The sequence below is a fragment of the Oncorhynchus nerka genome, linkage group LG22 (assembly GCF_034236695.1).
Source record: "Oncorhynchus nerka isolate Pitt River linkage group LG22, Oner_Uvic_2.0, whole genome shotgun sequence".
Lineage (NCBI taxonomy): Eukaryota > Metazoa > Chordata > Actinopteri > Salmoniformes > Salmonidae > Oncorhynchus > Oncorhynchus nerka.
In genome coordinates this window covers 55,062,041-55,080,577 of record NC_088417.1, presented here as the reverse complement: position 1 = coordinate 55,080,577, position 18,537 = coordinate 55,062,041, and the positions used below count along the sequence as shown (strand labels likewise).

Sequence of the window (18,537 nt, the reverse complement as noted above, 5' to 3'; positions counted from 1 at the left end):
GTCAATGGTCTGTGTAATCATTGTGTGACCGTTTGTTTTATTAACCAATGTATGGTACATCTCAGTGGAGGCTGCTGAGGGGAGGACGGCTCATAATAGCTAGAATGGAGAGTATGGAATAGCATCAAACACATGGATCTATGTGTTTGATACCATTCCACTCATACTGCTCCAGCCATTACCACGAGCCACCAACCTCCTGTGGCAGTGCTAAGATTTGTATACAATTTGTGGTACCATTTCTAACCTCTCTCCAAGAGAGCCAACAAAGGGTGGCATCGCGAGACTTGGTATCCCTTGGTGACGGTATACTGGCTTTCATGGATAGAGCAGAGAAACAGAAGGTAACCAAAAACTCAGATTATCTTTCACAAATTCACGAAATAATTGTTCACACTACATTCTGTACATATTTGGTAGTTCATGCATTCCTCCTTTTATGCTAGTTTTGCTCATGTATCCAACTTTTATGGCAACGCTAGCTAGCCAACTTTAGCTAGCTAGCAGGGTTTCTTTAAATGTAATTCCTGTGGCCTTGTCAACAAGTACTGCCAACAACTCACATTAGCTAACTGGCTAGCTAGCTATCCAGCTACCCAACGTGCCCAGCTAGTTTGCATGTAGCCTACTACATTCCTTAACAGTAATGTTACATTCGGATAGTTTGCATGTAGCCTACTACATTCCTTAACAGTAATGTTACATTCGGATAGTTTGCATGCTGTTAAGTCATTAAGTGATTTGTCGCATCTTCAGACTAAGCTCATAACTAACCAGCCCTATGACGAGAGCCTGGAGGTGAACGACTACGAGGAAATCGCTAGTGTGTACACACCGACTCCACGAAGACCAGGTACTAAAAGTGTATTTCATGCAATTCAGAAGCAAATTGCGTGATGCTATTTATTAGACCCTATAGCAACCCTAACCCCGATATGAGTTCATTATGGCCTCTACCAATATATCTGGACCTTTTATTATGGCACAGTCAGGTGGTAGAGCACTCTCACCATAAGCACAGGGTTGCTGCTGGTTCAACCCCTGCGCCGACTGTACCCCCTCATCGCTAACAACATCTCAACTTTCTCCCCTTTACAAGTCTCAAGGAAAAAGAACAGACCGCTGTATGAAATGGCGAACAACAGCAGTGATGAATTTGACGACGATGTAAAGGTGATTATGTAAGGGACAATCAACAAGGGGCTACGCGTTCTATAGAAAATAATGGATGACGTGGAAGGTGTGTTCCATGACGCGCAAGCAGAGTGGAACTGACCTCCCACGCAGTAACATTATATTCTGGAGAACGCATAGAGCCCCGAGCTGATTATCCCATTTATGCTATGGCTATCATTTAACACATTTGATGCACGAAATGTCATCAACAGCCACTGAATTAGCTAGCAAGTTTACTAGATAGCTACAGTAGTTGCCATGGTAACCAAACAAACAGACGTGTTAGTTTAGCTAACCAAACCATAAAATAAAATGTTATTGGTTACATACACGTATTTAGCATATGTTATTGCAGGTGTAGCGAAATGCTTGTCTTCCTAGCTCCAACAGTGCAGTAGTATCTAACAATCCACAACAACACACACATCTAAAAGTAAATTAATGTAATTAAGAAATATATAAATATTAGGACAAGCAATGTTGGAGTGGCATTGACTAAAATACAGTAGAATATAATACAGTATATACATATAAAATGAGTAAAGCAGTATGTAAACATTATTAAAGTGACTAGTGTTCCATTATTAAGGTGACCAGTGATTCCATGTCTATGCATATGGGGCAGCAGCCTCTAAGGTGCAAGGTTGAGTAACCAGGTGGTAGCCGGCTAGTGATGGCTATTTAACAGTCTGATGACCTTGAGATAGAAGCAGTTTTTCAGTCTCTCGGTCCCAGGTTTGATGCACCTGTACTGACCTCTCCTTCTGGATGGTAGCAGGGTGAATAGGCCCATGGCTCGAGTGTTTTTTTTAAAAACATTTTTTATTTCACCTTTATTTATCAACCAGGTAGGCTAGTTGAGAACAATTTCTCATTTGCAACTGCGACCTGGCCAAGATAAAGCAAATCAGTTCAACACATACAACAACAGAGTTACACATGGAATAAAACAAACATACAATCAATAATACAGTAGAAAGATCTATATACAGCTTGTGCAAATGAGGTAGGATAAGAGAAGTAAGGCAATCAATTGGCCATGGTGGCAAAGTAATTACAATATAGCAATTAAACACTGGAAAGGTAGGGTGTGCAGAAGATGAATGTGCAAGTAGAGATACTGGGGTGCAAAGGAGCAAGATAAATAAATACAGTATGGGGATGATGTAGATTGGGTGGGCTATTTACAGATGAGCTATGTACAGGTGCAGTGATCTGTGAGCTGCTCTGACAGCTGATGCTTAAAGCTAGTGAGGGAGGTAAGAGTCTCCAGCTTCAGAGATTTTTGCAGTTCGTTCCAGTCATTGGCAGCAGAGAACTGGAAGGAGAGGCGGCCAAAGGAAGAATTGGCTTTGGGGGTGACCAGTGAGATATACCTGCTGGAGCGCGTGCTACGTGTGAGTGCTGCTATGGTGACCAGTGAGCTGAGATAAGGCGGAGCTTTACCTAGCAGAGACTTGTAGATGACCTGGAGCCAGTGGGTTTGGCGACGAGTATGAAGCGAGGGCCAGCCAATGAGAGCGTACAGGTCGCAGTGGTGACAAAACGGATGGCACTGTGATAGACTGCATCCAATTTGTTGAGTAGAGTGTTGGAGGGTATTTTGTAGATGACATCGCTGAAGTCGAGGATCGGTAGGATGGTCAGTTTTACGAGGGTATGTTTGGCAGCATGAGTGAAGGATGCTTTGTTCATGTCCTTGATGATCTTTTTGGCCTTCCTGTGACATCGGGTGATGTAGGTGTCCAGGAGGGCAGGCGGTGTGCCCCCGGTGATGCGTTGGGCAGACTGCACCACCTTCTGGAGAGCCCATTGGTCCTAGCTTGCTATTATGAAAATCAAATTCAACCATGTTTTCAATTTGACTTTTGCTTTCAAAGGCAGCTCAAACATACAGTACCAGTCAAAAGTTTGGACACACCTACTCATTCAAGGGTTTTTCTTTATTTTTACTATTTTCTACATTGTAAACTCAGCAAAAAAATAAACGTCCTCACTGTCAACTGTGTTTATTTTCATCAAACTTAACAGGTAAGAACATAAAAAGATTCAACAACTGAGATGTAAACTGAACATGTTCCACAGACATGTGACTAACAGACATTGAATAATATGTCCCTGAACAAAGGGGGGGTCAAAAGTAACAGTCAGCATCTGGTGTGGGCACCAGCTGCATTAAGTACTGCAGTGCATCTCCTCCTCATGGACTGCACCAGATTTGCCAGTTCTTGCTGTGAAATGTTAGCCCACTCTCCCACCAAGGCACTTGCAAGTTCCCAGACATTTCTGGGGGGAATGGCCCTAGCCCTCACCCTCCGATCCAACAGGTCCCAGACGTGCTCAATGGGATTGAGATCGGGGCTCTTCGCTGGCCATGGCAGAACACTGACATTCCTGTCTTGCATGAAATCACACACAGAATGAGCAGTATGGCTGGTGGCATTATAGGCTGGAGGGTCATGTCAGGATGAGCCTGCAGGAAAGGTACCACATGAGGGAGGAGGATGTCTTCCCTGTAACGCACAGCGTTGAGATTGCCTGCATTGACAACAAGTTCAGTCTGATGATGCTGTGACACACCGCCCCAGACCATGACAGAACCTCCACCTCCAAATCAATCCCGCTAAAGAGTACAGACCTCGGTGTAACGCTCATTCCTTCGATGATAAACGCGAATCCGACCATCACCCCTGGTGAGGCAAAACCGTGACTCGTCAGTGAAGAGCACTTTTTGACAGTCCTGTCTGGTCCAGCGACGGTGGGTTTGTGCTCATAGGCGATGTTGTTGCCGGGGATGTCTGGTGAGGACCTGCCTTACAAGCCTACAATCCCTCAGTCCAGCCTCTCTCAGCCTATTGCGGACAGTCTGAGCACTGATGGAGGGTTGGGCGTTCCTGGTGTAACTTGGGCAGTTGTTGTTGCCATCTTATACTTGTCCCGCAGGTGTAATGTTCAGATGTACCAATCCTGTGCAAGTGTTGTTACTCGTGGTCTGCCACTGCGAGGACGATCAGCTGTCCATCCTGTCTCCCTGTAGCGCTGTTTTAGGCATCTCACAGTACGGACATGGCAATTTATTGCCCTGGCCACATCTGCAGTCTTCATGCCTCCTTGCAGCATGCCTAAGGCACGTTCACGCAGATGAGCAGGGACCCTGGGCATCTTTCTTTTGGTGTTTTTCAGAGTTAATTGTTTATGGTTCACTGAACAAGCATGGAAAACAGTGTCTAAACCCTTTACAATGAAGATCTGTGAAGTTTTGGGATTTTTACGAATTCTTTGAAAGAAAGGGTCCTGAAAAAAGGATGTTTCTTTTTTTGCTGAATTTAGAATAATAGTGAAGACATCCAAACTATGAAATAACACAAATGGAATCATGTAGTAACCAAAAAACTGTTAAACAAATCCAAATATATTTGAGATTCATCAAAGTAGCCATCCTTTGCCTTGATGAGAGCTTTGCACACTCTTGGGATTCTCTCAACCAGCTTCACCTGTAATATTTTTCCAACAGTCTTGAAGGAGTTTCCACATATGCTGAGCACTTGTTGGCTGCTTTTCGTTCACTCTGCGGTTCAACTCATCCCAAACCATCTCAATTGGGTTGAGGTCGGTTGATTGTGGAGGCCAGATCATCTGATGCAGCACTCCATCACTCTCCTTCTTGTGCAAATAGCCCTTACACTGTCTAGAGGTGTGTTGGGTCATTGTCCTGTTGAAAAACAAATGATAGTCCCACTAAGCGTCGCTGCAGAAGGCTGTGGGCCTTCAATTATAAATAAATCACTGACAGTGCCACCAGAAAAGCACCACCACAACTCCTCCTCCATGCTTCACGGTGGGAACCACACTTGCGGAGATCATCCATTCACCTACTCTGCTTCTCGCAATGACACAGTGGTTGGAACCAAAAATCCCAAATTTGGATGAATCAGAACAAAGGACAGATTTCCACCGGTCTAATGTCCATTGCTCGTGTTTCTTGACCCATGCAAGTCTCTTCTTATTGGTGTCCTTTAATAGTTGTTTCTTTGCAGCAATTCGACAATGAAGACCTGATTCACGTAGTCTATTCTGAACAGTTGATGTTGAGATGTCTGTTACTTGATCTCTGTGAAGCATTTATTTGGGTTGTGATTTCTGAGGCTGGTAACTGTAATGAACTTATCCTCTGCAGCAGAGGTAACTCTGGGTCTTCCTTTCCTGTGGCGGTCCTCTTGAGAGCCAGTTTCATCATAGCGCTTGATGCATTTTGCGACTGCACTTGAAGAAACCTTCAAAGTTCTTGAAATTTCCCACATTGACTGACCTTCATATCTTGAAGTAATAATGGACTGTCATTTCTCTTTGTTTTTTTGAGCTATTCTTGCCATACTATGTACTTGGTCTTTTACCAAATACCCCTATCTTCTGTATACCACCCCTATCTTGTCAAATCAAATTGTATGTGTCACATATGCTTAATACAACAGTGAAATGCTTACTTACAAGCCCTTAACCACCAATGCAGTTTTAACAAAATACATTTTAAAAAGTAAGAGATAAAAACAAATGATTAAGGAGCAGCTGTAAATAACAATAGTGGGACTATATACAGGGGGTACCGGTTCAGAGTAAGGGTGCGGGGGGCACTGGTGTCGAGGTAATTATGTACATGCAGGTAGGGTTATTGAAGTGGCTATGCATAGATAATATCTGAGAGTAGCAGCGGGTGGTGCAAATAGTGTGGGTAGCCATTTGATTAGCTGTTTATGAGTCTTATGGTAGAAGCTGTTTAGAAGCCTCTATGACTAGGATGGCTGGAGTCTTTGACAATTTTTAGGGCCTTCTTCTGACACCGCCTGGTATAGAGGTCCTGGATGGCAGGAAGCTTTACCCCGGTGATGTACTGGGCCATACGCACTACCCAATGTAGTGCCTTGCGGACGGAGGCCAAGCAGTTGCCATATCAGGAAGTGATGCAACCATGCTCTCGATGGTGCAGCTGTAAAACCTTTTGTAGTCTGTAATATTTTGCAAGCCCTGGCAGATCCGACGAGCGTCTGAGCCGGTGTAGTACTATTCACAACACAACTGATTGGCTCAAATGCATTAAGAAGCAAGAAATTCCACAAATGACCTTTTACAGGCATACCTGATACTTGAAATGCATTCCAGGTGGCTACCTCATGAAGCTGATTGAGAGAATGCCAAGAGTGTGCAAGCTGTCATGAAGGTAAAGGGTGGCTACTTTGAAGAATATCAAATATAAAATGTATTTTGATTTGTTTAACACTCTTTTGGATACTACATAATAATTCCATGTGTTATTTCATAGTTTTGATTACTTCACTATTATTCTACAATTTAGAAAATAGTAAAAATAAAGAAAAACCCTGGAAAGAGTTGGTGTGTCAACTTTTGACTGGTACTGTAGAACATGTAAGACTGAACTATAGTCATTGAATTCTACCATGCTGATTATATACTGTGAGTGAGAGACAATGATGCATATGCTATAATGCCCTTCAAGCCAATCAGAAACGAGTATTCAACAATGCCATGGTATAAGAATTGTTATGAACTGGGTGGTTCGAGGCCTGAAAGCTGATTGGCTGAAAGCTGTGGTATATCCGACCGTATACCACAGGTATGACAAAAACATTTTTTTTACTGTTCTAATTATGTTGGTAACCAGTTTATTATAGCAATAAGGCACCTCTGGGGCTGATGGTATATGGCCAATATACCAAGGCTAAGGACTGTATCCAGGTACTCTGCGTTGCACATAAGAATAGCCCTTAGCTGTGATATATTGGCCATATACCACACCCGCTCGATCCTTACTGCTTAAATATATCATGAATTGGACTGGTGGTGACAGACCAAGTATATTAGCTAGCTAGAGGTATCTATTCCAACACATTCAGGTAGATATTTTATGACGATCTTTTGTGTTCTACCAACGACAGCCAAAAAAGGAGCAAAGGAACGGCCAGCCTGGCTTGAGTGAGAATGAGGAAGAAGAGGAGGAGGAAGATGATGATTCGGATGAGACAGAGTCTGATGAAGAGGAGGGTGAGCCGGGATCCGCCCCGGAAGGGTGAGTGCAGTCAAATCTCAGTGCACACACTGAGTAGGTTATAGACACATATACTGATATATGATCCCGTCATGAATAGTTATGTGCGCAGTTCCGAATCAGAATCTGGTTTGTTTACATGGAAGTGAGTATGATCACATTCAACTTTAGATGCAGCTCATGCAAGTCGGCAAACAAGTAATCAGATGGTTATCGTCTACTACAACATCACAGATTTCATCGGAGGATTGATTACCTAATAAGCTAGCAAGCCAGTGAGGCAAGGTAAATGATCACAAATAGAACCGGACAAATAATATATACTGAGCAAAAATATAAACGCAACATGTAAAGTGTTGGTTTCATGAGCTGAAATAAAATATCCCCGAAATGTTCCATATGCACAAAAAGCATACTTCTCTCAAATTGTGTTCACAGATTTGTTTACATCCCTTTTAGTGATAATTTCTCCTTTGCCAAGATAATCCATCCACCTGACATGACAGGTGTGGCATATTAAGAAGCTTATCAATGAAATTGTATTGGTCACATACACGTGATTAGCAGATGTTATTGCGGGTGTAGAAAAATGCTTGTGCTTCTAGCTCCAACAGTGCAGTAATATCTAACAAATTACACAACATATACCCAATACACACAAATCTAAGTAGGAATGAATGAAGATATATATATATATATATACACACATATATATATACACACATATATATAATACACGCACACAGTTGAAGTCGGAAGTTTACATACGCCTTAGCCAAATACATTTAAAGTCAGTTTTTCACAATTCCTGACATTTAATCCTAGTAAAAATGTCCTGTCTTGGGTCAGTTAGGATCACCACTTTATTTTAAGAATGTGAAATGTCAGAATAATAGTGGAGTGATTTATTTCAGCTTGTATTTTTTTCATCACATTCCCAGTGGGTCAGAGGTTTGCATACACTCAATTAGTATTTGGCAGCATTGCCTTTAAATTGTTTAACTTGAGTCAAACGTGTTTTCATGGTCACTCACTGCTAGGTTTGTCATGGTCCCAACATCAGTGTATACTGTAGCTAGTTATCTGCTACAAAGCTGTTTGTTGCGAGTATGCATGCGCATCACTCAAATGTGACATTTGCTAGTAGACAAAAAATGCCTCTATGTACAGAACTCTGTACACACACACACACCAGGGTTTCCATTAGGAAAATGTGGCACAGGACATTTGACTGGCAGCATTTACATTTTTTCCACGCATTTAAGAAATTTACCAGATCCATATGCATTGGTTGCGCAACCTGCTTAGGGCATCCAGCCAAGGTACTCAGAAGGCCAGAAATCACATTTAGTTTATGGTAATTAATCTTAACAAAACATGCAACACCAATGCAATGTCATTCTTGCCGATGAGCATTTTGAAGATGTTAGAATACAAAGGCTGTGCGTGCATTAGGTTAGGGGAAGCTAGTCTTTCCCTAAAGTAAATAGATTTAAATTGCCAAATGTATATAGCTTACTCCTGTCTATACTGAAATAAGTAAAATCATTCAAAATGGGTTACTACACCAAAAAGCTGTGGTTTGTTTTAAATCGCATAGCCTACAGTCGGAAGGGCCTGCAATTTGTGCAAGAGTGAGTGGCAAATATCAAATAAATGATTGTTTAGTTTCAACTATTAGTGAAAAGCAGAGACCCAGCCAGGCATATCGCAATAGTTTTTTAAAAATGTAAAAAAATATCACAGAAAAGCAGTTTGGAAAGCAAAATGACTATTGCTGTAGGCCTAAATGGAAGACAATGAAAAGACTTCAATCTGTCTTTTAATTATGACAATTCTCAACTTATTTGAGCGAAAGGCTATCTTATTGGCACCAGCGGAGAACACCAGCCATATCCACGGTGAGTGTGGATATTCACTGTCTTTATCATTGGGTCAGTGCCACTTTCGTGTGTTTTTGGACAATAATTCTTCTTCCTTCAGGTTAAATGGATGTCATTGTATTTGTTTCTCCCCTTTACGTAGGCCCAGAGTTGGCTACCTTGTCATTTTTGCAGTGGTGTAAAATACTTAGGTAAAAATAAAGTACTGCTTAAGTAGTTTTTTGGGGTAACTTTTACTTTTACTCCACTACATTCCTAAGGAAAATAATGTACTTTTTACTTCATACATTTTCCCTGACACCCAAAAGTAGTCATTACATTTTGAATGCTTAACAGGACATGAAAATTGTTAAATTCACAGACTTATCAAGAGAACATCCCTGGCCATCCCTACTACCTCTGATCTGGCGAACTCACTAAATATGTGCTTCATTTGTAAATTATGTCTTCATGTTGGAGTGTGCCCTTGATTATCAGTAAATCAACATTAAAAATAAATAAAAAGGAAATTGTCCTGCTTTGGATTGCCGAATAGAAGTCATTTGAAATTATTTATACTTTTACTTTTGATACTTAAGTATCAAAAGTAAATGTAATTTCAAAAATATACTTAAGTATATTTAAAACTAAATACTTTTAGACTTTTACTCTAGTAGTATTTTACTGGGTGACTTTCACTTCAGTCATTTTCTGTTAATGTATCTTTACTTTTACTGAAGTATGACAATTGCGTACTTTTTCCACCACTGAATTTTTGTCGTATTAAAAAAGGTTTCTGCTAATGTCTCCAGTCATAGAAAATGTAGTAGAATTGCATGAAATGTGTTTATGAAAGGCCCACATTTTCCTGTGAAATAGCCTAGGCCAACTCTACACCACTATGTGCCGCATTGAACAGTCTTTTTTGCGAACGGAGATTGAGTTATAGTAGAAAGTCTGCAAATGCGAGGATGCATGGAATGGTTTATTATAAAGGTGCATTTTGTTATGGTAAGAATAGCTTCCCCAAACTTGAAACTCAAGTGCCGCTTATGTTAGAATAACTGTCCACATTTACTTTTCCTCAGCCATCAAGGCGAGTAACGAACAGTAAATCACTAGCCTATGTCAATCTACTATCCCCCATAGTAGAAAAGTATGTTGTTCTGTGCGAGAATGAAATAGCCTATTTCATATAATAGCCTAGGCCTTTAGGCTACATGCAGAAAACGCTCTAAAAGCAATGAGGCTCATGCGACAGATCAGAATGTTTAGCTTAAAATGTTGATCAATGATATTTTTATTTTTTTTTTCACACACACCATTATACCATCTTAGTAAGTTGGACACATAGTGTTTTAAATCCTCAGCTCATTGGATCCAAAGTAGACGGACCCACAAAATGTTTTGATGCCAGGGTTTAGGGCCTCAAACTTGGCATGAACATCTTTGAGTTGTCAAATGAAGGTCTTATATGCTCATCATAACTGTGTTCATTTTGTGAGCAGGCAGCCAGAGTCAGAGATAGTTGAGTATCTTAAAACACATTGGAGGAGAAGGTCCGATTGGAGGGACTTTGGATCTTCTCCTCCTATGCGGGTTAAGAAGGAGGTGAGGAGAGAGGTCTTTGAGTTGTTACATGAAGGTCCTATATTTTTTTTTTGCTCATAATAATAACCATGTACATTTTGTGAGCAGACAGCCAGGGCCAGAAATGGTTAAGTATCTCGATAGGGAGAAGACAACAGAAGATGATCCGAGCTATACGTGCAGGTCAGTTTTAGAATTGAATAAGTGGCAGTTCTATTGAGGCCAGGTACAGGGAAAAGTCATACTTTCTAATAGGAACAAATCTGAATGGAGGATAATTTCACAAAATGCTTTATGCAGCTACAGTGTCTTCAGAAAGTATTCATACCCCTTGACTTAGTCCACATTTTGTTGTGTTACAGCCTGAATTAAACATTGATTAAATAGATTTGTTTTTCTCACCCATCTACACACAATGACAAATCTCATTTACATAAGTATTTACACCCCTGAGTCAATACTTTATAGAAGCAACTTTGGCAGCGTCTTTCTGGGTAGGTCTCTTAAGAGCTTTTCACACCTGGTTTGTGCAATATTTGCCCATTTATTATTTTCAAAGTTCTTCAAGCTCTGTCATATTGGTTGTCGATCATTGTTAGACAACCATTTTCAGGTCTTAGATTTAAGTCAAAACTGTAACTCTGCCACTCAGGAACATTCACTGTCTTCTTGGTAAGAAACTCCATTGTAGATTTGGCCTTGTGTTTTAGGGTATTGTCCTGCTGAAAGGTGAATTCATCTCAGTGTCTGGTGGAAATCAGACAACCAGGTTTTCCTCTAGGATTTTGCCATTGCTTTGTTCCATTCTGTGATTTTTTTTTTTATCCTGAAAAACTCCCTCAGTCCTGTGTTCAACATTTATCACAGAAAGATTGTTTCATCCCATACTCACTTACTGTGCTGTGAAAAAGTATCTGCCCCCTTAATGATTTTTTTCTATTTTTGTATATTTTTGACACTGAATGTTAACAGTTCTTCAACCTAAACCTAAAATTAGATCAAGGGAAACAGAGTGAATAAATATCAAATCATTTGTCATACTTATTTCACTTATTTAATAAACAAAGTTATGCAACACCTAATGCCCCTATCTGAAAAAAAGAATTGCGCCCTAACACTCAATAACTGGTTGTGCCACCTTTTTATCTGCAATGACAGCAACCAAACGCTTCCTGTAGTTTTTTGTTTTTCCAGTGTCACGTCGCTTTGAAGGAATTCTATCCCACTTTTCTATGCATAACTGCTTTAACTTAGTGACATTTGTGGGTTTTGGAGCATGAACTGCTTGTTTCAGGTCCCGCCACCTAAATTGGGTTTAGGTCTGGTTTTGACTAGGCCATTCGAAAACTTTACATTTGTTGCAGCCATTCTTTGTTTCAAACCTTCTGATGTGGGCAAAAAGGTGTGATGGGTCCGCACTAGACTTGTTTGTGTTTTGGATCATTGTCTTGCTGCATGAACCATCTGCGCTTCAACTTCAGCTCACGAACGGATGGCCTGACGGTTACATGCACACAATAATACGATTTTAATATAATAGTTTGTTTAAAACGTTTACATGCTTTGCAAGAAGAATGATTTCCCTAATAAGCCTGTTTACATGGACACATCTGAAATCAGTCTACCTTGCAGAAAATCGTCAATCAAAATTAACGTTCCACCACAGCGACCATGTTATTGTTGTGATGCCTATTTGATTCTGAGTTCGGACATTTGTAAGTTTGTATGGGAAAACAATTTTTAAGATGCATACTTTTAGTTTTTCCAAAACCAATTTTGACTTTGGCAAAAAAGGAAGCTTGAGCTGCTAGTGCTAGCACATGCACAGATCTAATACACCACTGTAATTCTAATTTAAGGCATTAACATGTCCTGATCATTTGAACGATTGCTCAGAAAACCTGTTGTTTTAATCGGCGTATGCTTACTTCGATTATGACCGTACACTGATTTAAGATAAGCAGAGTAAGGTGTTTACATGACTAATGCCGTATTCGGCTTAATGCCATAGTCCATTTAATATCGAATTATTAGTGTGCATGTAAACATACTAATAGAGGGCAGTATCCATAGTTCCTTCAATGATGGCAAGTGCTCTAGGTCCTAAGGCACCAAACACTGCATTCCACAGGAAGAACCTCATACCAACTGTTCAGCATGATGGTGGTAGTGTGACGGTTTGGGTATGTTTTGCTGCCTCAGGACCTGGATAACTTGCCATCTTTGAAGGAACCATAATTCTGCTCTGTATCAGATAATTCTACAGGAGAATGAAAGGCCATCTGTCTGAGCTGAAGCACAACTGGGTCATGCAGAAGGATGATAATAATCTAAAACACACAAGCAAGTCTACATCAGAATGGCTGAAAAGCAACAACAACAAAAATTGTTTACGACTGGCTTAGTCAAAGTCCAGACCTCAACCTGATTGAGATGTTGTGGTAGGACCTGAAACAAGGAGTTAATTCTCGAAAACCAACTATTGCCGCTGAGTTAAAGCATTTCTGCATGGAAAAGTGGGACAAAATTCCTTCAGTGACGTGAGAGACCAATCAACAACTACAGGAAGCGTTTGGTTGCGGTCGTTGCAGCTAAAGGTGACAGTCACTTTTTCACACAGGGGCATTGGGTTTTGAATAATGTTGTTAATTAAATAATTGAAATAAGTATCAACATTTTGTGTTATTTGTTCACTCAGGTTCCCTTGATCTAATATTAGGTTTTGGTTGATCTGATAACATTCAGTTTAAAAATATGCAAAAATAGAGAAAATCAGAAAAGGGACAAGTACTTTTTCACAGCACTGTAGTTAATTTGAATTGTAAACAGACGAACATCCCAAATCTGATGCTTTTCTTTGCAGGGCATATGACCCGGCAGACTACGACCACCTTCCTGTCACTGCAGAGATCAAAGAGCTGTTTCAGTACATTACCCGGTGAGTGGCGCCTGCAGCTCAGCTACAGAGCTGTGTGTGTTTATTTACAGCTGACCAAGCTGAATATGCAACTTATTGACATTTCTACACAGGCTGAAAACCAGCCCCTGCTCCAAGCCACAATTCCGCTGAATTATATATATATATATATATATATATATTTAAAAAAATATATATATATATATATAAAAATATATATATTTTTTTATATATATATATATCTATATATATATATATATATTTTTTAGTAACATTGTTTGTGAATCTGCAGGTATACTCCTCAGACCATTGAACTAGACCACAAGCTTAAACCCTTTATACCCGACTTCATCCCAGCAGTGGGAGACATTGATGCCTTCCTTAAAGTGAGCATTACCAAGCAAACACATTTTCTCTTAGCTTCACATTTATTTTATGGTGCCAATTATTTTCTTCCCTGCTTGATGGAATCACACTGGTGAAATGTCCAATTTTGTGTAAACTTAATAATAAGTTCTCCGAGCTGGGCTACTGTCAATGACTTTGTTCCATTGTAACCTCAGGTCCCACGTCCCGATGGCAAAGCAGACAACCTGGGGCTGTTGGTCCTGGATGAGCCCTGCACCAAGCAGTCAGACCCCACTGTCCTGTCACTGTGGCTCTCTGAGAACAGCAAGCAGCACAACATTGCTGTAAGTACAACAAGTATAACACAGTGCGGTTTATAAATCCCCCACAGTCGGGCACAATTTACATCAGACTGTGCACATAACTATGGGTACTGCTTTCAGACTGACAGACAGACACACACTGCAAATTCATTGATCCCTTCTCTCCGTGCGCTGCACAGGAGGTGAAAGTGAAAAGTGTGGAGAACCCGGAGAAGAACCCCAAAGCCATTGAGAATTGGATCGAGAGCATCAGTGAGCTCCATCGCTCCAAACCCCCAGCCACCGTCCACTACACCAGGCAAATGTTTACTTTACCTCACAGTACTGGTGCTGCCCTAGCCTGGTCCCAGATATGTTTGTGCTGTGTAGCCAACGACCATAAGAATTGGCTATACAGCACAAATAGATCTAGAACTGGTACTGATACTGTCACAGACTCTGACCATTATCTGATTCTAAGTCAGTTCTGTGATTTCTGTGAAGGTAAATAGACACTGGCTCTGTGCCAAACTCTGTGCCAAATGTGCATACTACTAAGAAGGAAGGAATGTATGTATGTGGTGTGCTAGTATGGACTTTGGAATGTATCCACTGATATGCATGAAAGGATGGGTGACATTCTATTTTTCCAGGTCCATGCCAGACATTGATACTCTAATGCAGGAGTGGCCACCTGAATTTGAAGAGATGCTTGGAAAGGTTAGTCACCAAACCTGAACTGAATCTGCTCATCTATCTATGGAACAATGGATATTTTAAACAGCAAGCAATTTGACCTGCTAGCTAGCTACTTCCTGTCTATCATTTCCTGTTTTGGCGTTGACTTGTCTAATTGCAGCCTTAATTGGACACATTGTGGCCACGGTTCATTTTCATACCCCACCTTGGATACTCAGATTTTATTTTATTGGTCGCGTACACATATTTTGCAGATGTTATCGCAGGTGCAGTGGAATGCTTATGTTTCTAGCGCCAACAGTGCAGTGTTACCGAACAATACTAAACAATACACACAAATCCAATAAATAAAAAATAAGGAAATTATGAAATCAGAACAAGCAATATCAAAGTCCGGAATATAGGGGTGGCAGGTAGTCTAGTGGTTTGAGCGTTGGACCAATAACCGAAAGGTTGCTGGATCGAATCCCCAAGCTGGCAAGGTGAAAATCTATCGTTCTGCCCCTGAACAAGGCAGTTAGCCCACTGTTCCCTGGTAGGCCGTCATTGTAAATAAGAATTTGTTCTTAAATGACTTGCTATATATATATATATGTATGTATATATGTGTGTGTATGTGTACTGAACAAAAATATAAACGCAACATGCAACAATTTCAATGAATTTACTAAGTTACAGCTCATATAAGGAAATCAATCAATTGAAATGAATTCAGTAAGCCCTAATCTATGGATTTCACATGACTGGGCAGGGGGGCAGCCATGGGTGGCATAGTCCCACCCACTTGGGTGCCAGGCTCACCCAATCAGAATGAGTTTTTCCCTACAAAAGGGCTTTATTACAGACAGAAATACTCCTCAGCTTCATCAGCTGTTTGGGTGGCTTGTCTTAGATGATCCCACAGGTAAAGAAGCCAGATGTGCAGGTCCTGGACTGGCGTGGTCTGCGGTTGTGAGGCCGGTTGGACGTACTGCCAAATTGTTGGCGAATTATGGTAGAGAAATTAACATTTAATCCTTTGGCATCAGCTCTGGTGGACATTCCGGCAGTCAGCATGCTAATTGCACTCTCCCTCAAAACATCTGTGGCATTGTGTGGTGTGATAAAAATGCACATTTTAGAGTGGCCATTTACGGTCCCCAGCACAAGGTGCACCTGTGTAATGATCATGCTGTTTAATCAGCTTCTTGATATGCCACACCTGTCAGGTGGATAGGTTATCTTGGCAAAGGAGAAATGCTCACTAACAGATGTAAAGAAATTGGTACGCAACATTTGAGAGAAATAAGCTTTTTGTAGGTATGGAACATTTCTGGGATGTTTTATTTCGGCTTATGAAACCAACACTACATGTTGCGTTTATATTTTTGTTCAGTATATATGTACACTGAGTGTACAAAACATTAGGAACCTTCCTAATATTGAGCTGCACCCCCCCTTTGACCTCAGAACAGCCATGGACTCGGCAAGGTGTCTAAAGCGTTCCCAATGGATGCTGGTCCATGTTGACTCCAATGCTTCCCACAGTTGTGTCGAGTTGTCTGGATGTCCTTTGGGAGGTGGACCATTCTTGATACACATGGGAAACTGTTGAGCATGGAAAAACCCAGCAGCGTTGCAGTTCTTGACACACTCAAACCGGTGTCCCTGGCACCTACTACCATACCACGTTCAAAGTCACTTAAATCTTTTGTCTTACCCATTCAACCTCTGAACACACATACACAATCCATGCTTCAAGTGTCTCGACTTAAAAATCCTTCTTTAACCTGTCTCCTCTTCTTCATCTACACTGATTTGAAGTGGATTTAACAAGTGACATCAATAAGGGATCATAGCTTCCACCTGGATTCACCTGGTCAGTCTATGTCTTGGAAAGTGCAGGTGTTCCTAATGTTTTGTACACACAGTGTATATGATGGTGTGTATAGACAGTATATGAAAAGAAAGGTGTGTACAGCAGTAGTTATATAGGATGAGCGTTGACTAGAATACAGTATATACATATGAAGTGGGTAAATCAGTGTTAACATTTTATTATTGTGACCAGCGTTCAATGGCTATGTATATAGGGCAGCAGTCTAACAATAAAGCTTTCTTATCAACTTCTGCTGTCCTTTATGAGTTGCTGTGTTCCCTTCCCTTTGCACAGAATGCAAAAGCCCAACCATTGTCAAAACTGTTTTCTGTTTTCTCCTCTACCGCAACCCTTTCTCGCCTTTTTCTAGGTTAGTCTACCAACGGCCGATATCAATTGTGATCTGACCGAGTATATTGAGGTCATATGTGGTGAGTTTTTCAAATTCTCTGCACACAATGCATTCAACAACGTCTGTCTGCTTGTGGAACACATTTGGATAAAATGGGGTGGGACAATCTGGACTCCTCTATGAAATGCCAATTTCAGTTTTTTTGTTATGCCTTACTGAGTACAACCCTTGTTTTTTCCACTCTCAAAGGTATCCTCGACATCCCCATCTATAAGAGCCGGATTCACTCACTCCATGTGCTGTTCACTCTTTACTCTGAGTTCAAAAACTCACAGGTACCACAGTATTTACTCGCCTAACTTTCAGTTAGGCAGGGACCATTGGGATGACATTGTCATCATCCTTGCTGTGATTGTCATGTTCTTTCAATAGTTTTATTCTGACAAAATGATTATAAAGCCAATTTTGCAGAACAGCGCCATAAACATAAACTATAAATAGCACAATTTGGTGAAATGTCCATAGTAATGTAACTTATTTAGCTATTTTTCAATGATAATGTTTAGTCCTCCCTTACTAAAAAACATCTCCTTGTTTCAGCATTTCAAAGCCTTAGCGGAGGGTCAGAAGTCAGGCACTCTGTCTGCTCCTCGCTCCGCCACTGGAGAGCCAGAGACACTGGCCTTCGACTGAGGACAGACAACTGACTCCTGTTGAGTCAAGGACATGTTGCCTTCATTGTCCACCATCTGATTACTGTACTTTGTGGAAAGGAGGACAGAAGGATGCATAGATGTATATAAATGTTTGTAAATATTTATACACTTAACTTTATACAAAGTGCTTTTCTAGGATAGACTTACTGTTATGTGGAAGAAATTGCATTGTTTTATATTTCAAGTAGTCTTTGGTGTGTTAAGTATTCAACCCCTTTGTTATGACAAGCCTAAATATGTTCAGGAATAAATGGACTTAACAAGTCCCATAAATTGCATGGATTCACTGTGTACAATAATAGTGTTTAACACTATTTTTAAATGACTACCTATCTCCGTACCACACACATACAATTATCTGTAAGGTCCCTCAGTCAAGCAGTATATTTAAAACAGTTTCAACAACAAAGTCCAGGGAGGTTTTCCAATACCTTGAAAAGAAGGGCACCTATTGGTTAAAAAAAAATGTAATTAAAAAAAAAGCAGACCTTGAATATCCCTTTGAGCATGGTGAAGTTATTAATTACACTTTTGATGGTGTATATACTGTAAATACACCCAGTCACTACAAAGACACAAGTGGCCTTCCTAACTCAGTTGCCGGAGAGGAAGGAAACCACAAAGAATTTTCACCATGAGGCCAGTTGTGACTTTAT

General features: G+C 40.6%; 1 protein-coding gene across 3 annotated transcripts; it reads left to right on the top strand.

The window, feature by feature from the left end:
- Positions 1-244: 244 nt before the first annotated feature.
- On the top strand, positions 245-18,159 carry ift46 (intraflagellar transport 46 homolog (Chlamydomonas)). 3 transcript variants are annotated; one of them, XM_029627327.2, is made up of 12 exons: positions 245-344; positions 757-853; positions 1,100-1,173; positions 7,128-7,258; positions 13,553-13,627; positions 13,899-13,992; positions 14,170-14,298; positions 14,457-14,575; positions 14,910-14,976; positions 17,184-17,244; positions 17,415-17,500; positions 17,766-18,159. In XM_029627327.2, the coding sequence occupies exons 1-12, from the start codon at positions 321-323 to the stop codon at positions 17,856-17,858; spliced, it is 1,050 nt and encodes a 349-aa protein (XP_029483187.2). In that variant the 5' UTR covers positions 245-320; the 3' UTR covers positions 17,859-18,159. The 3 variants fall into 3 exon arrangements, with proteins under 3 accessions (XP_029483187.2, XP_029483188.2, XP_029483189.2); XM_029627328.2 differs by lacking the exon at positions 757-853 and having other exon boundaries at positions 302-344; XM_029627329.2 differs by lacking the exons at positions 245-344; positions 757-853; positions 1,100-1,173 and adding an exon at positions 6,334-6,391.
- Positions 18,160-18,537: the final 378 nt, after the last annotated feature.

Bases quoted from the DNA above. Each gene is read 5' to 3' on its own strand.
- ift46 (XM_029627327.2), top strand. From the start codon at position 321: ATGGATAGAGCAGAGAAACAGAAG. The intron at 7,259-13,552 runs GTGAGTGCAGTC...TTTTCTTTGCAG, and splicing joins CCGGGATCCGCCCCGGAAGG to GGCATATGACCCGGCAGACT. The intron at 13,993-14,169 runs GTGAGCATTACC...TTGTAACCTCAG, and splicing joins ACATTGATGCCTTCCTTAAA to GTCCCACGTCCCGATGGCAA.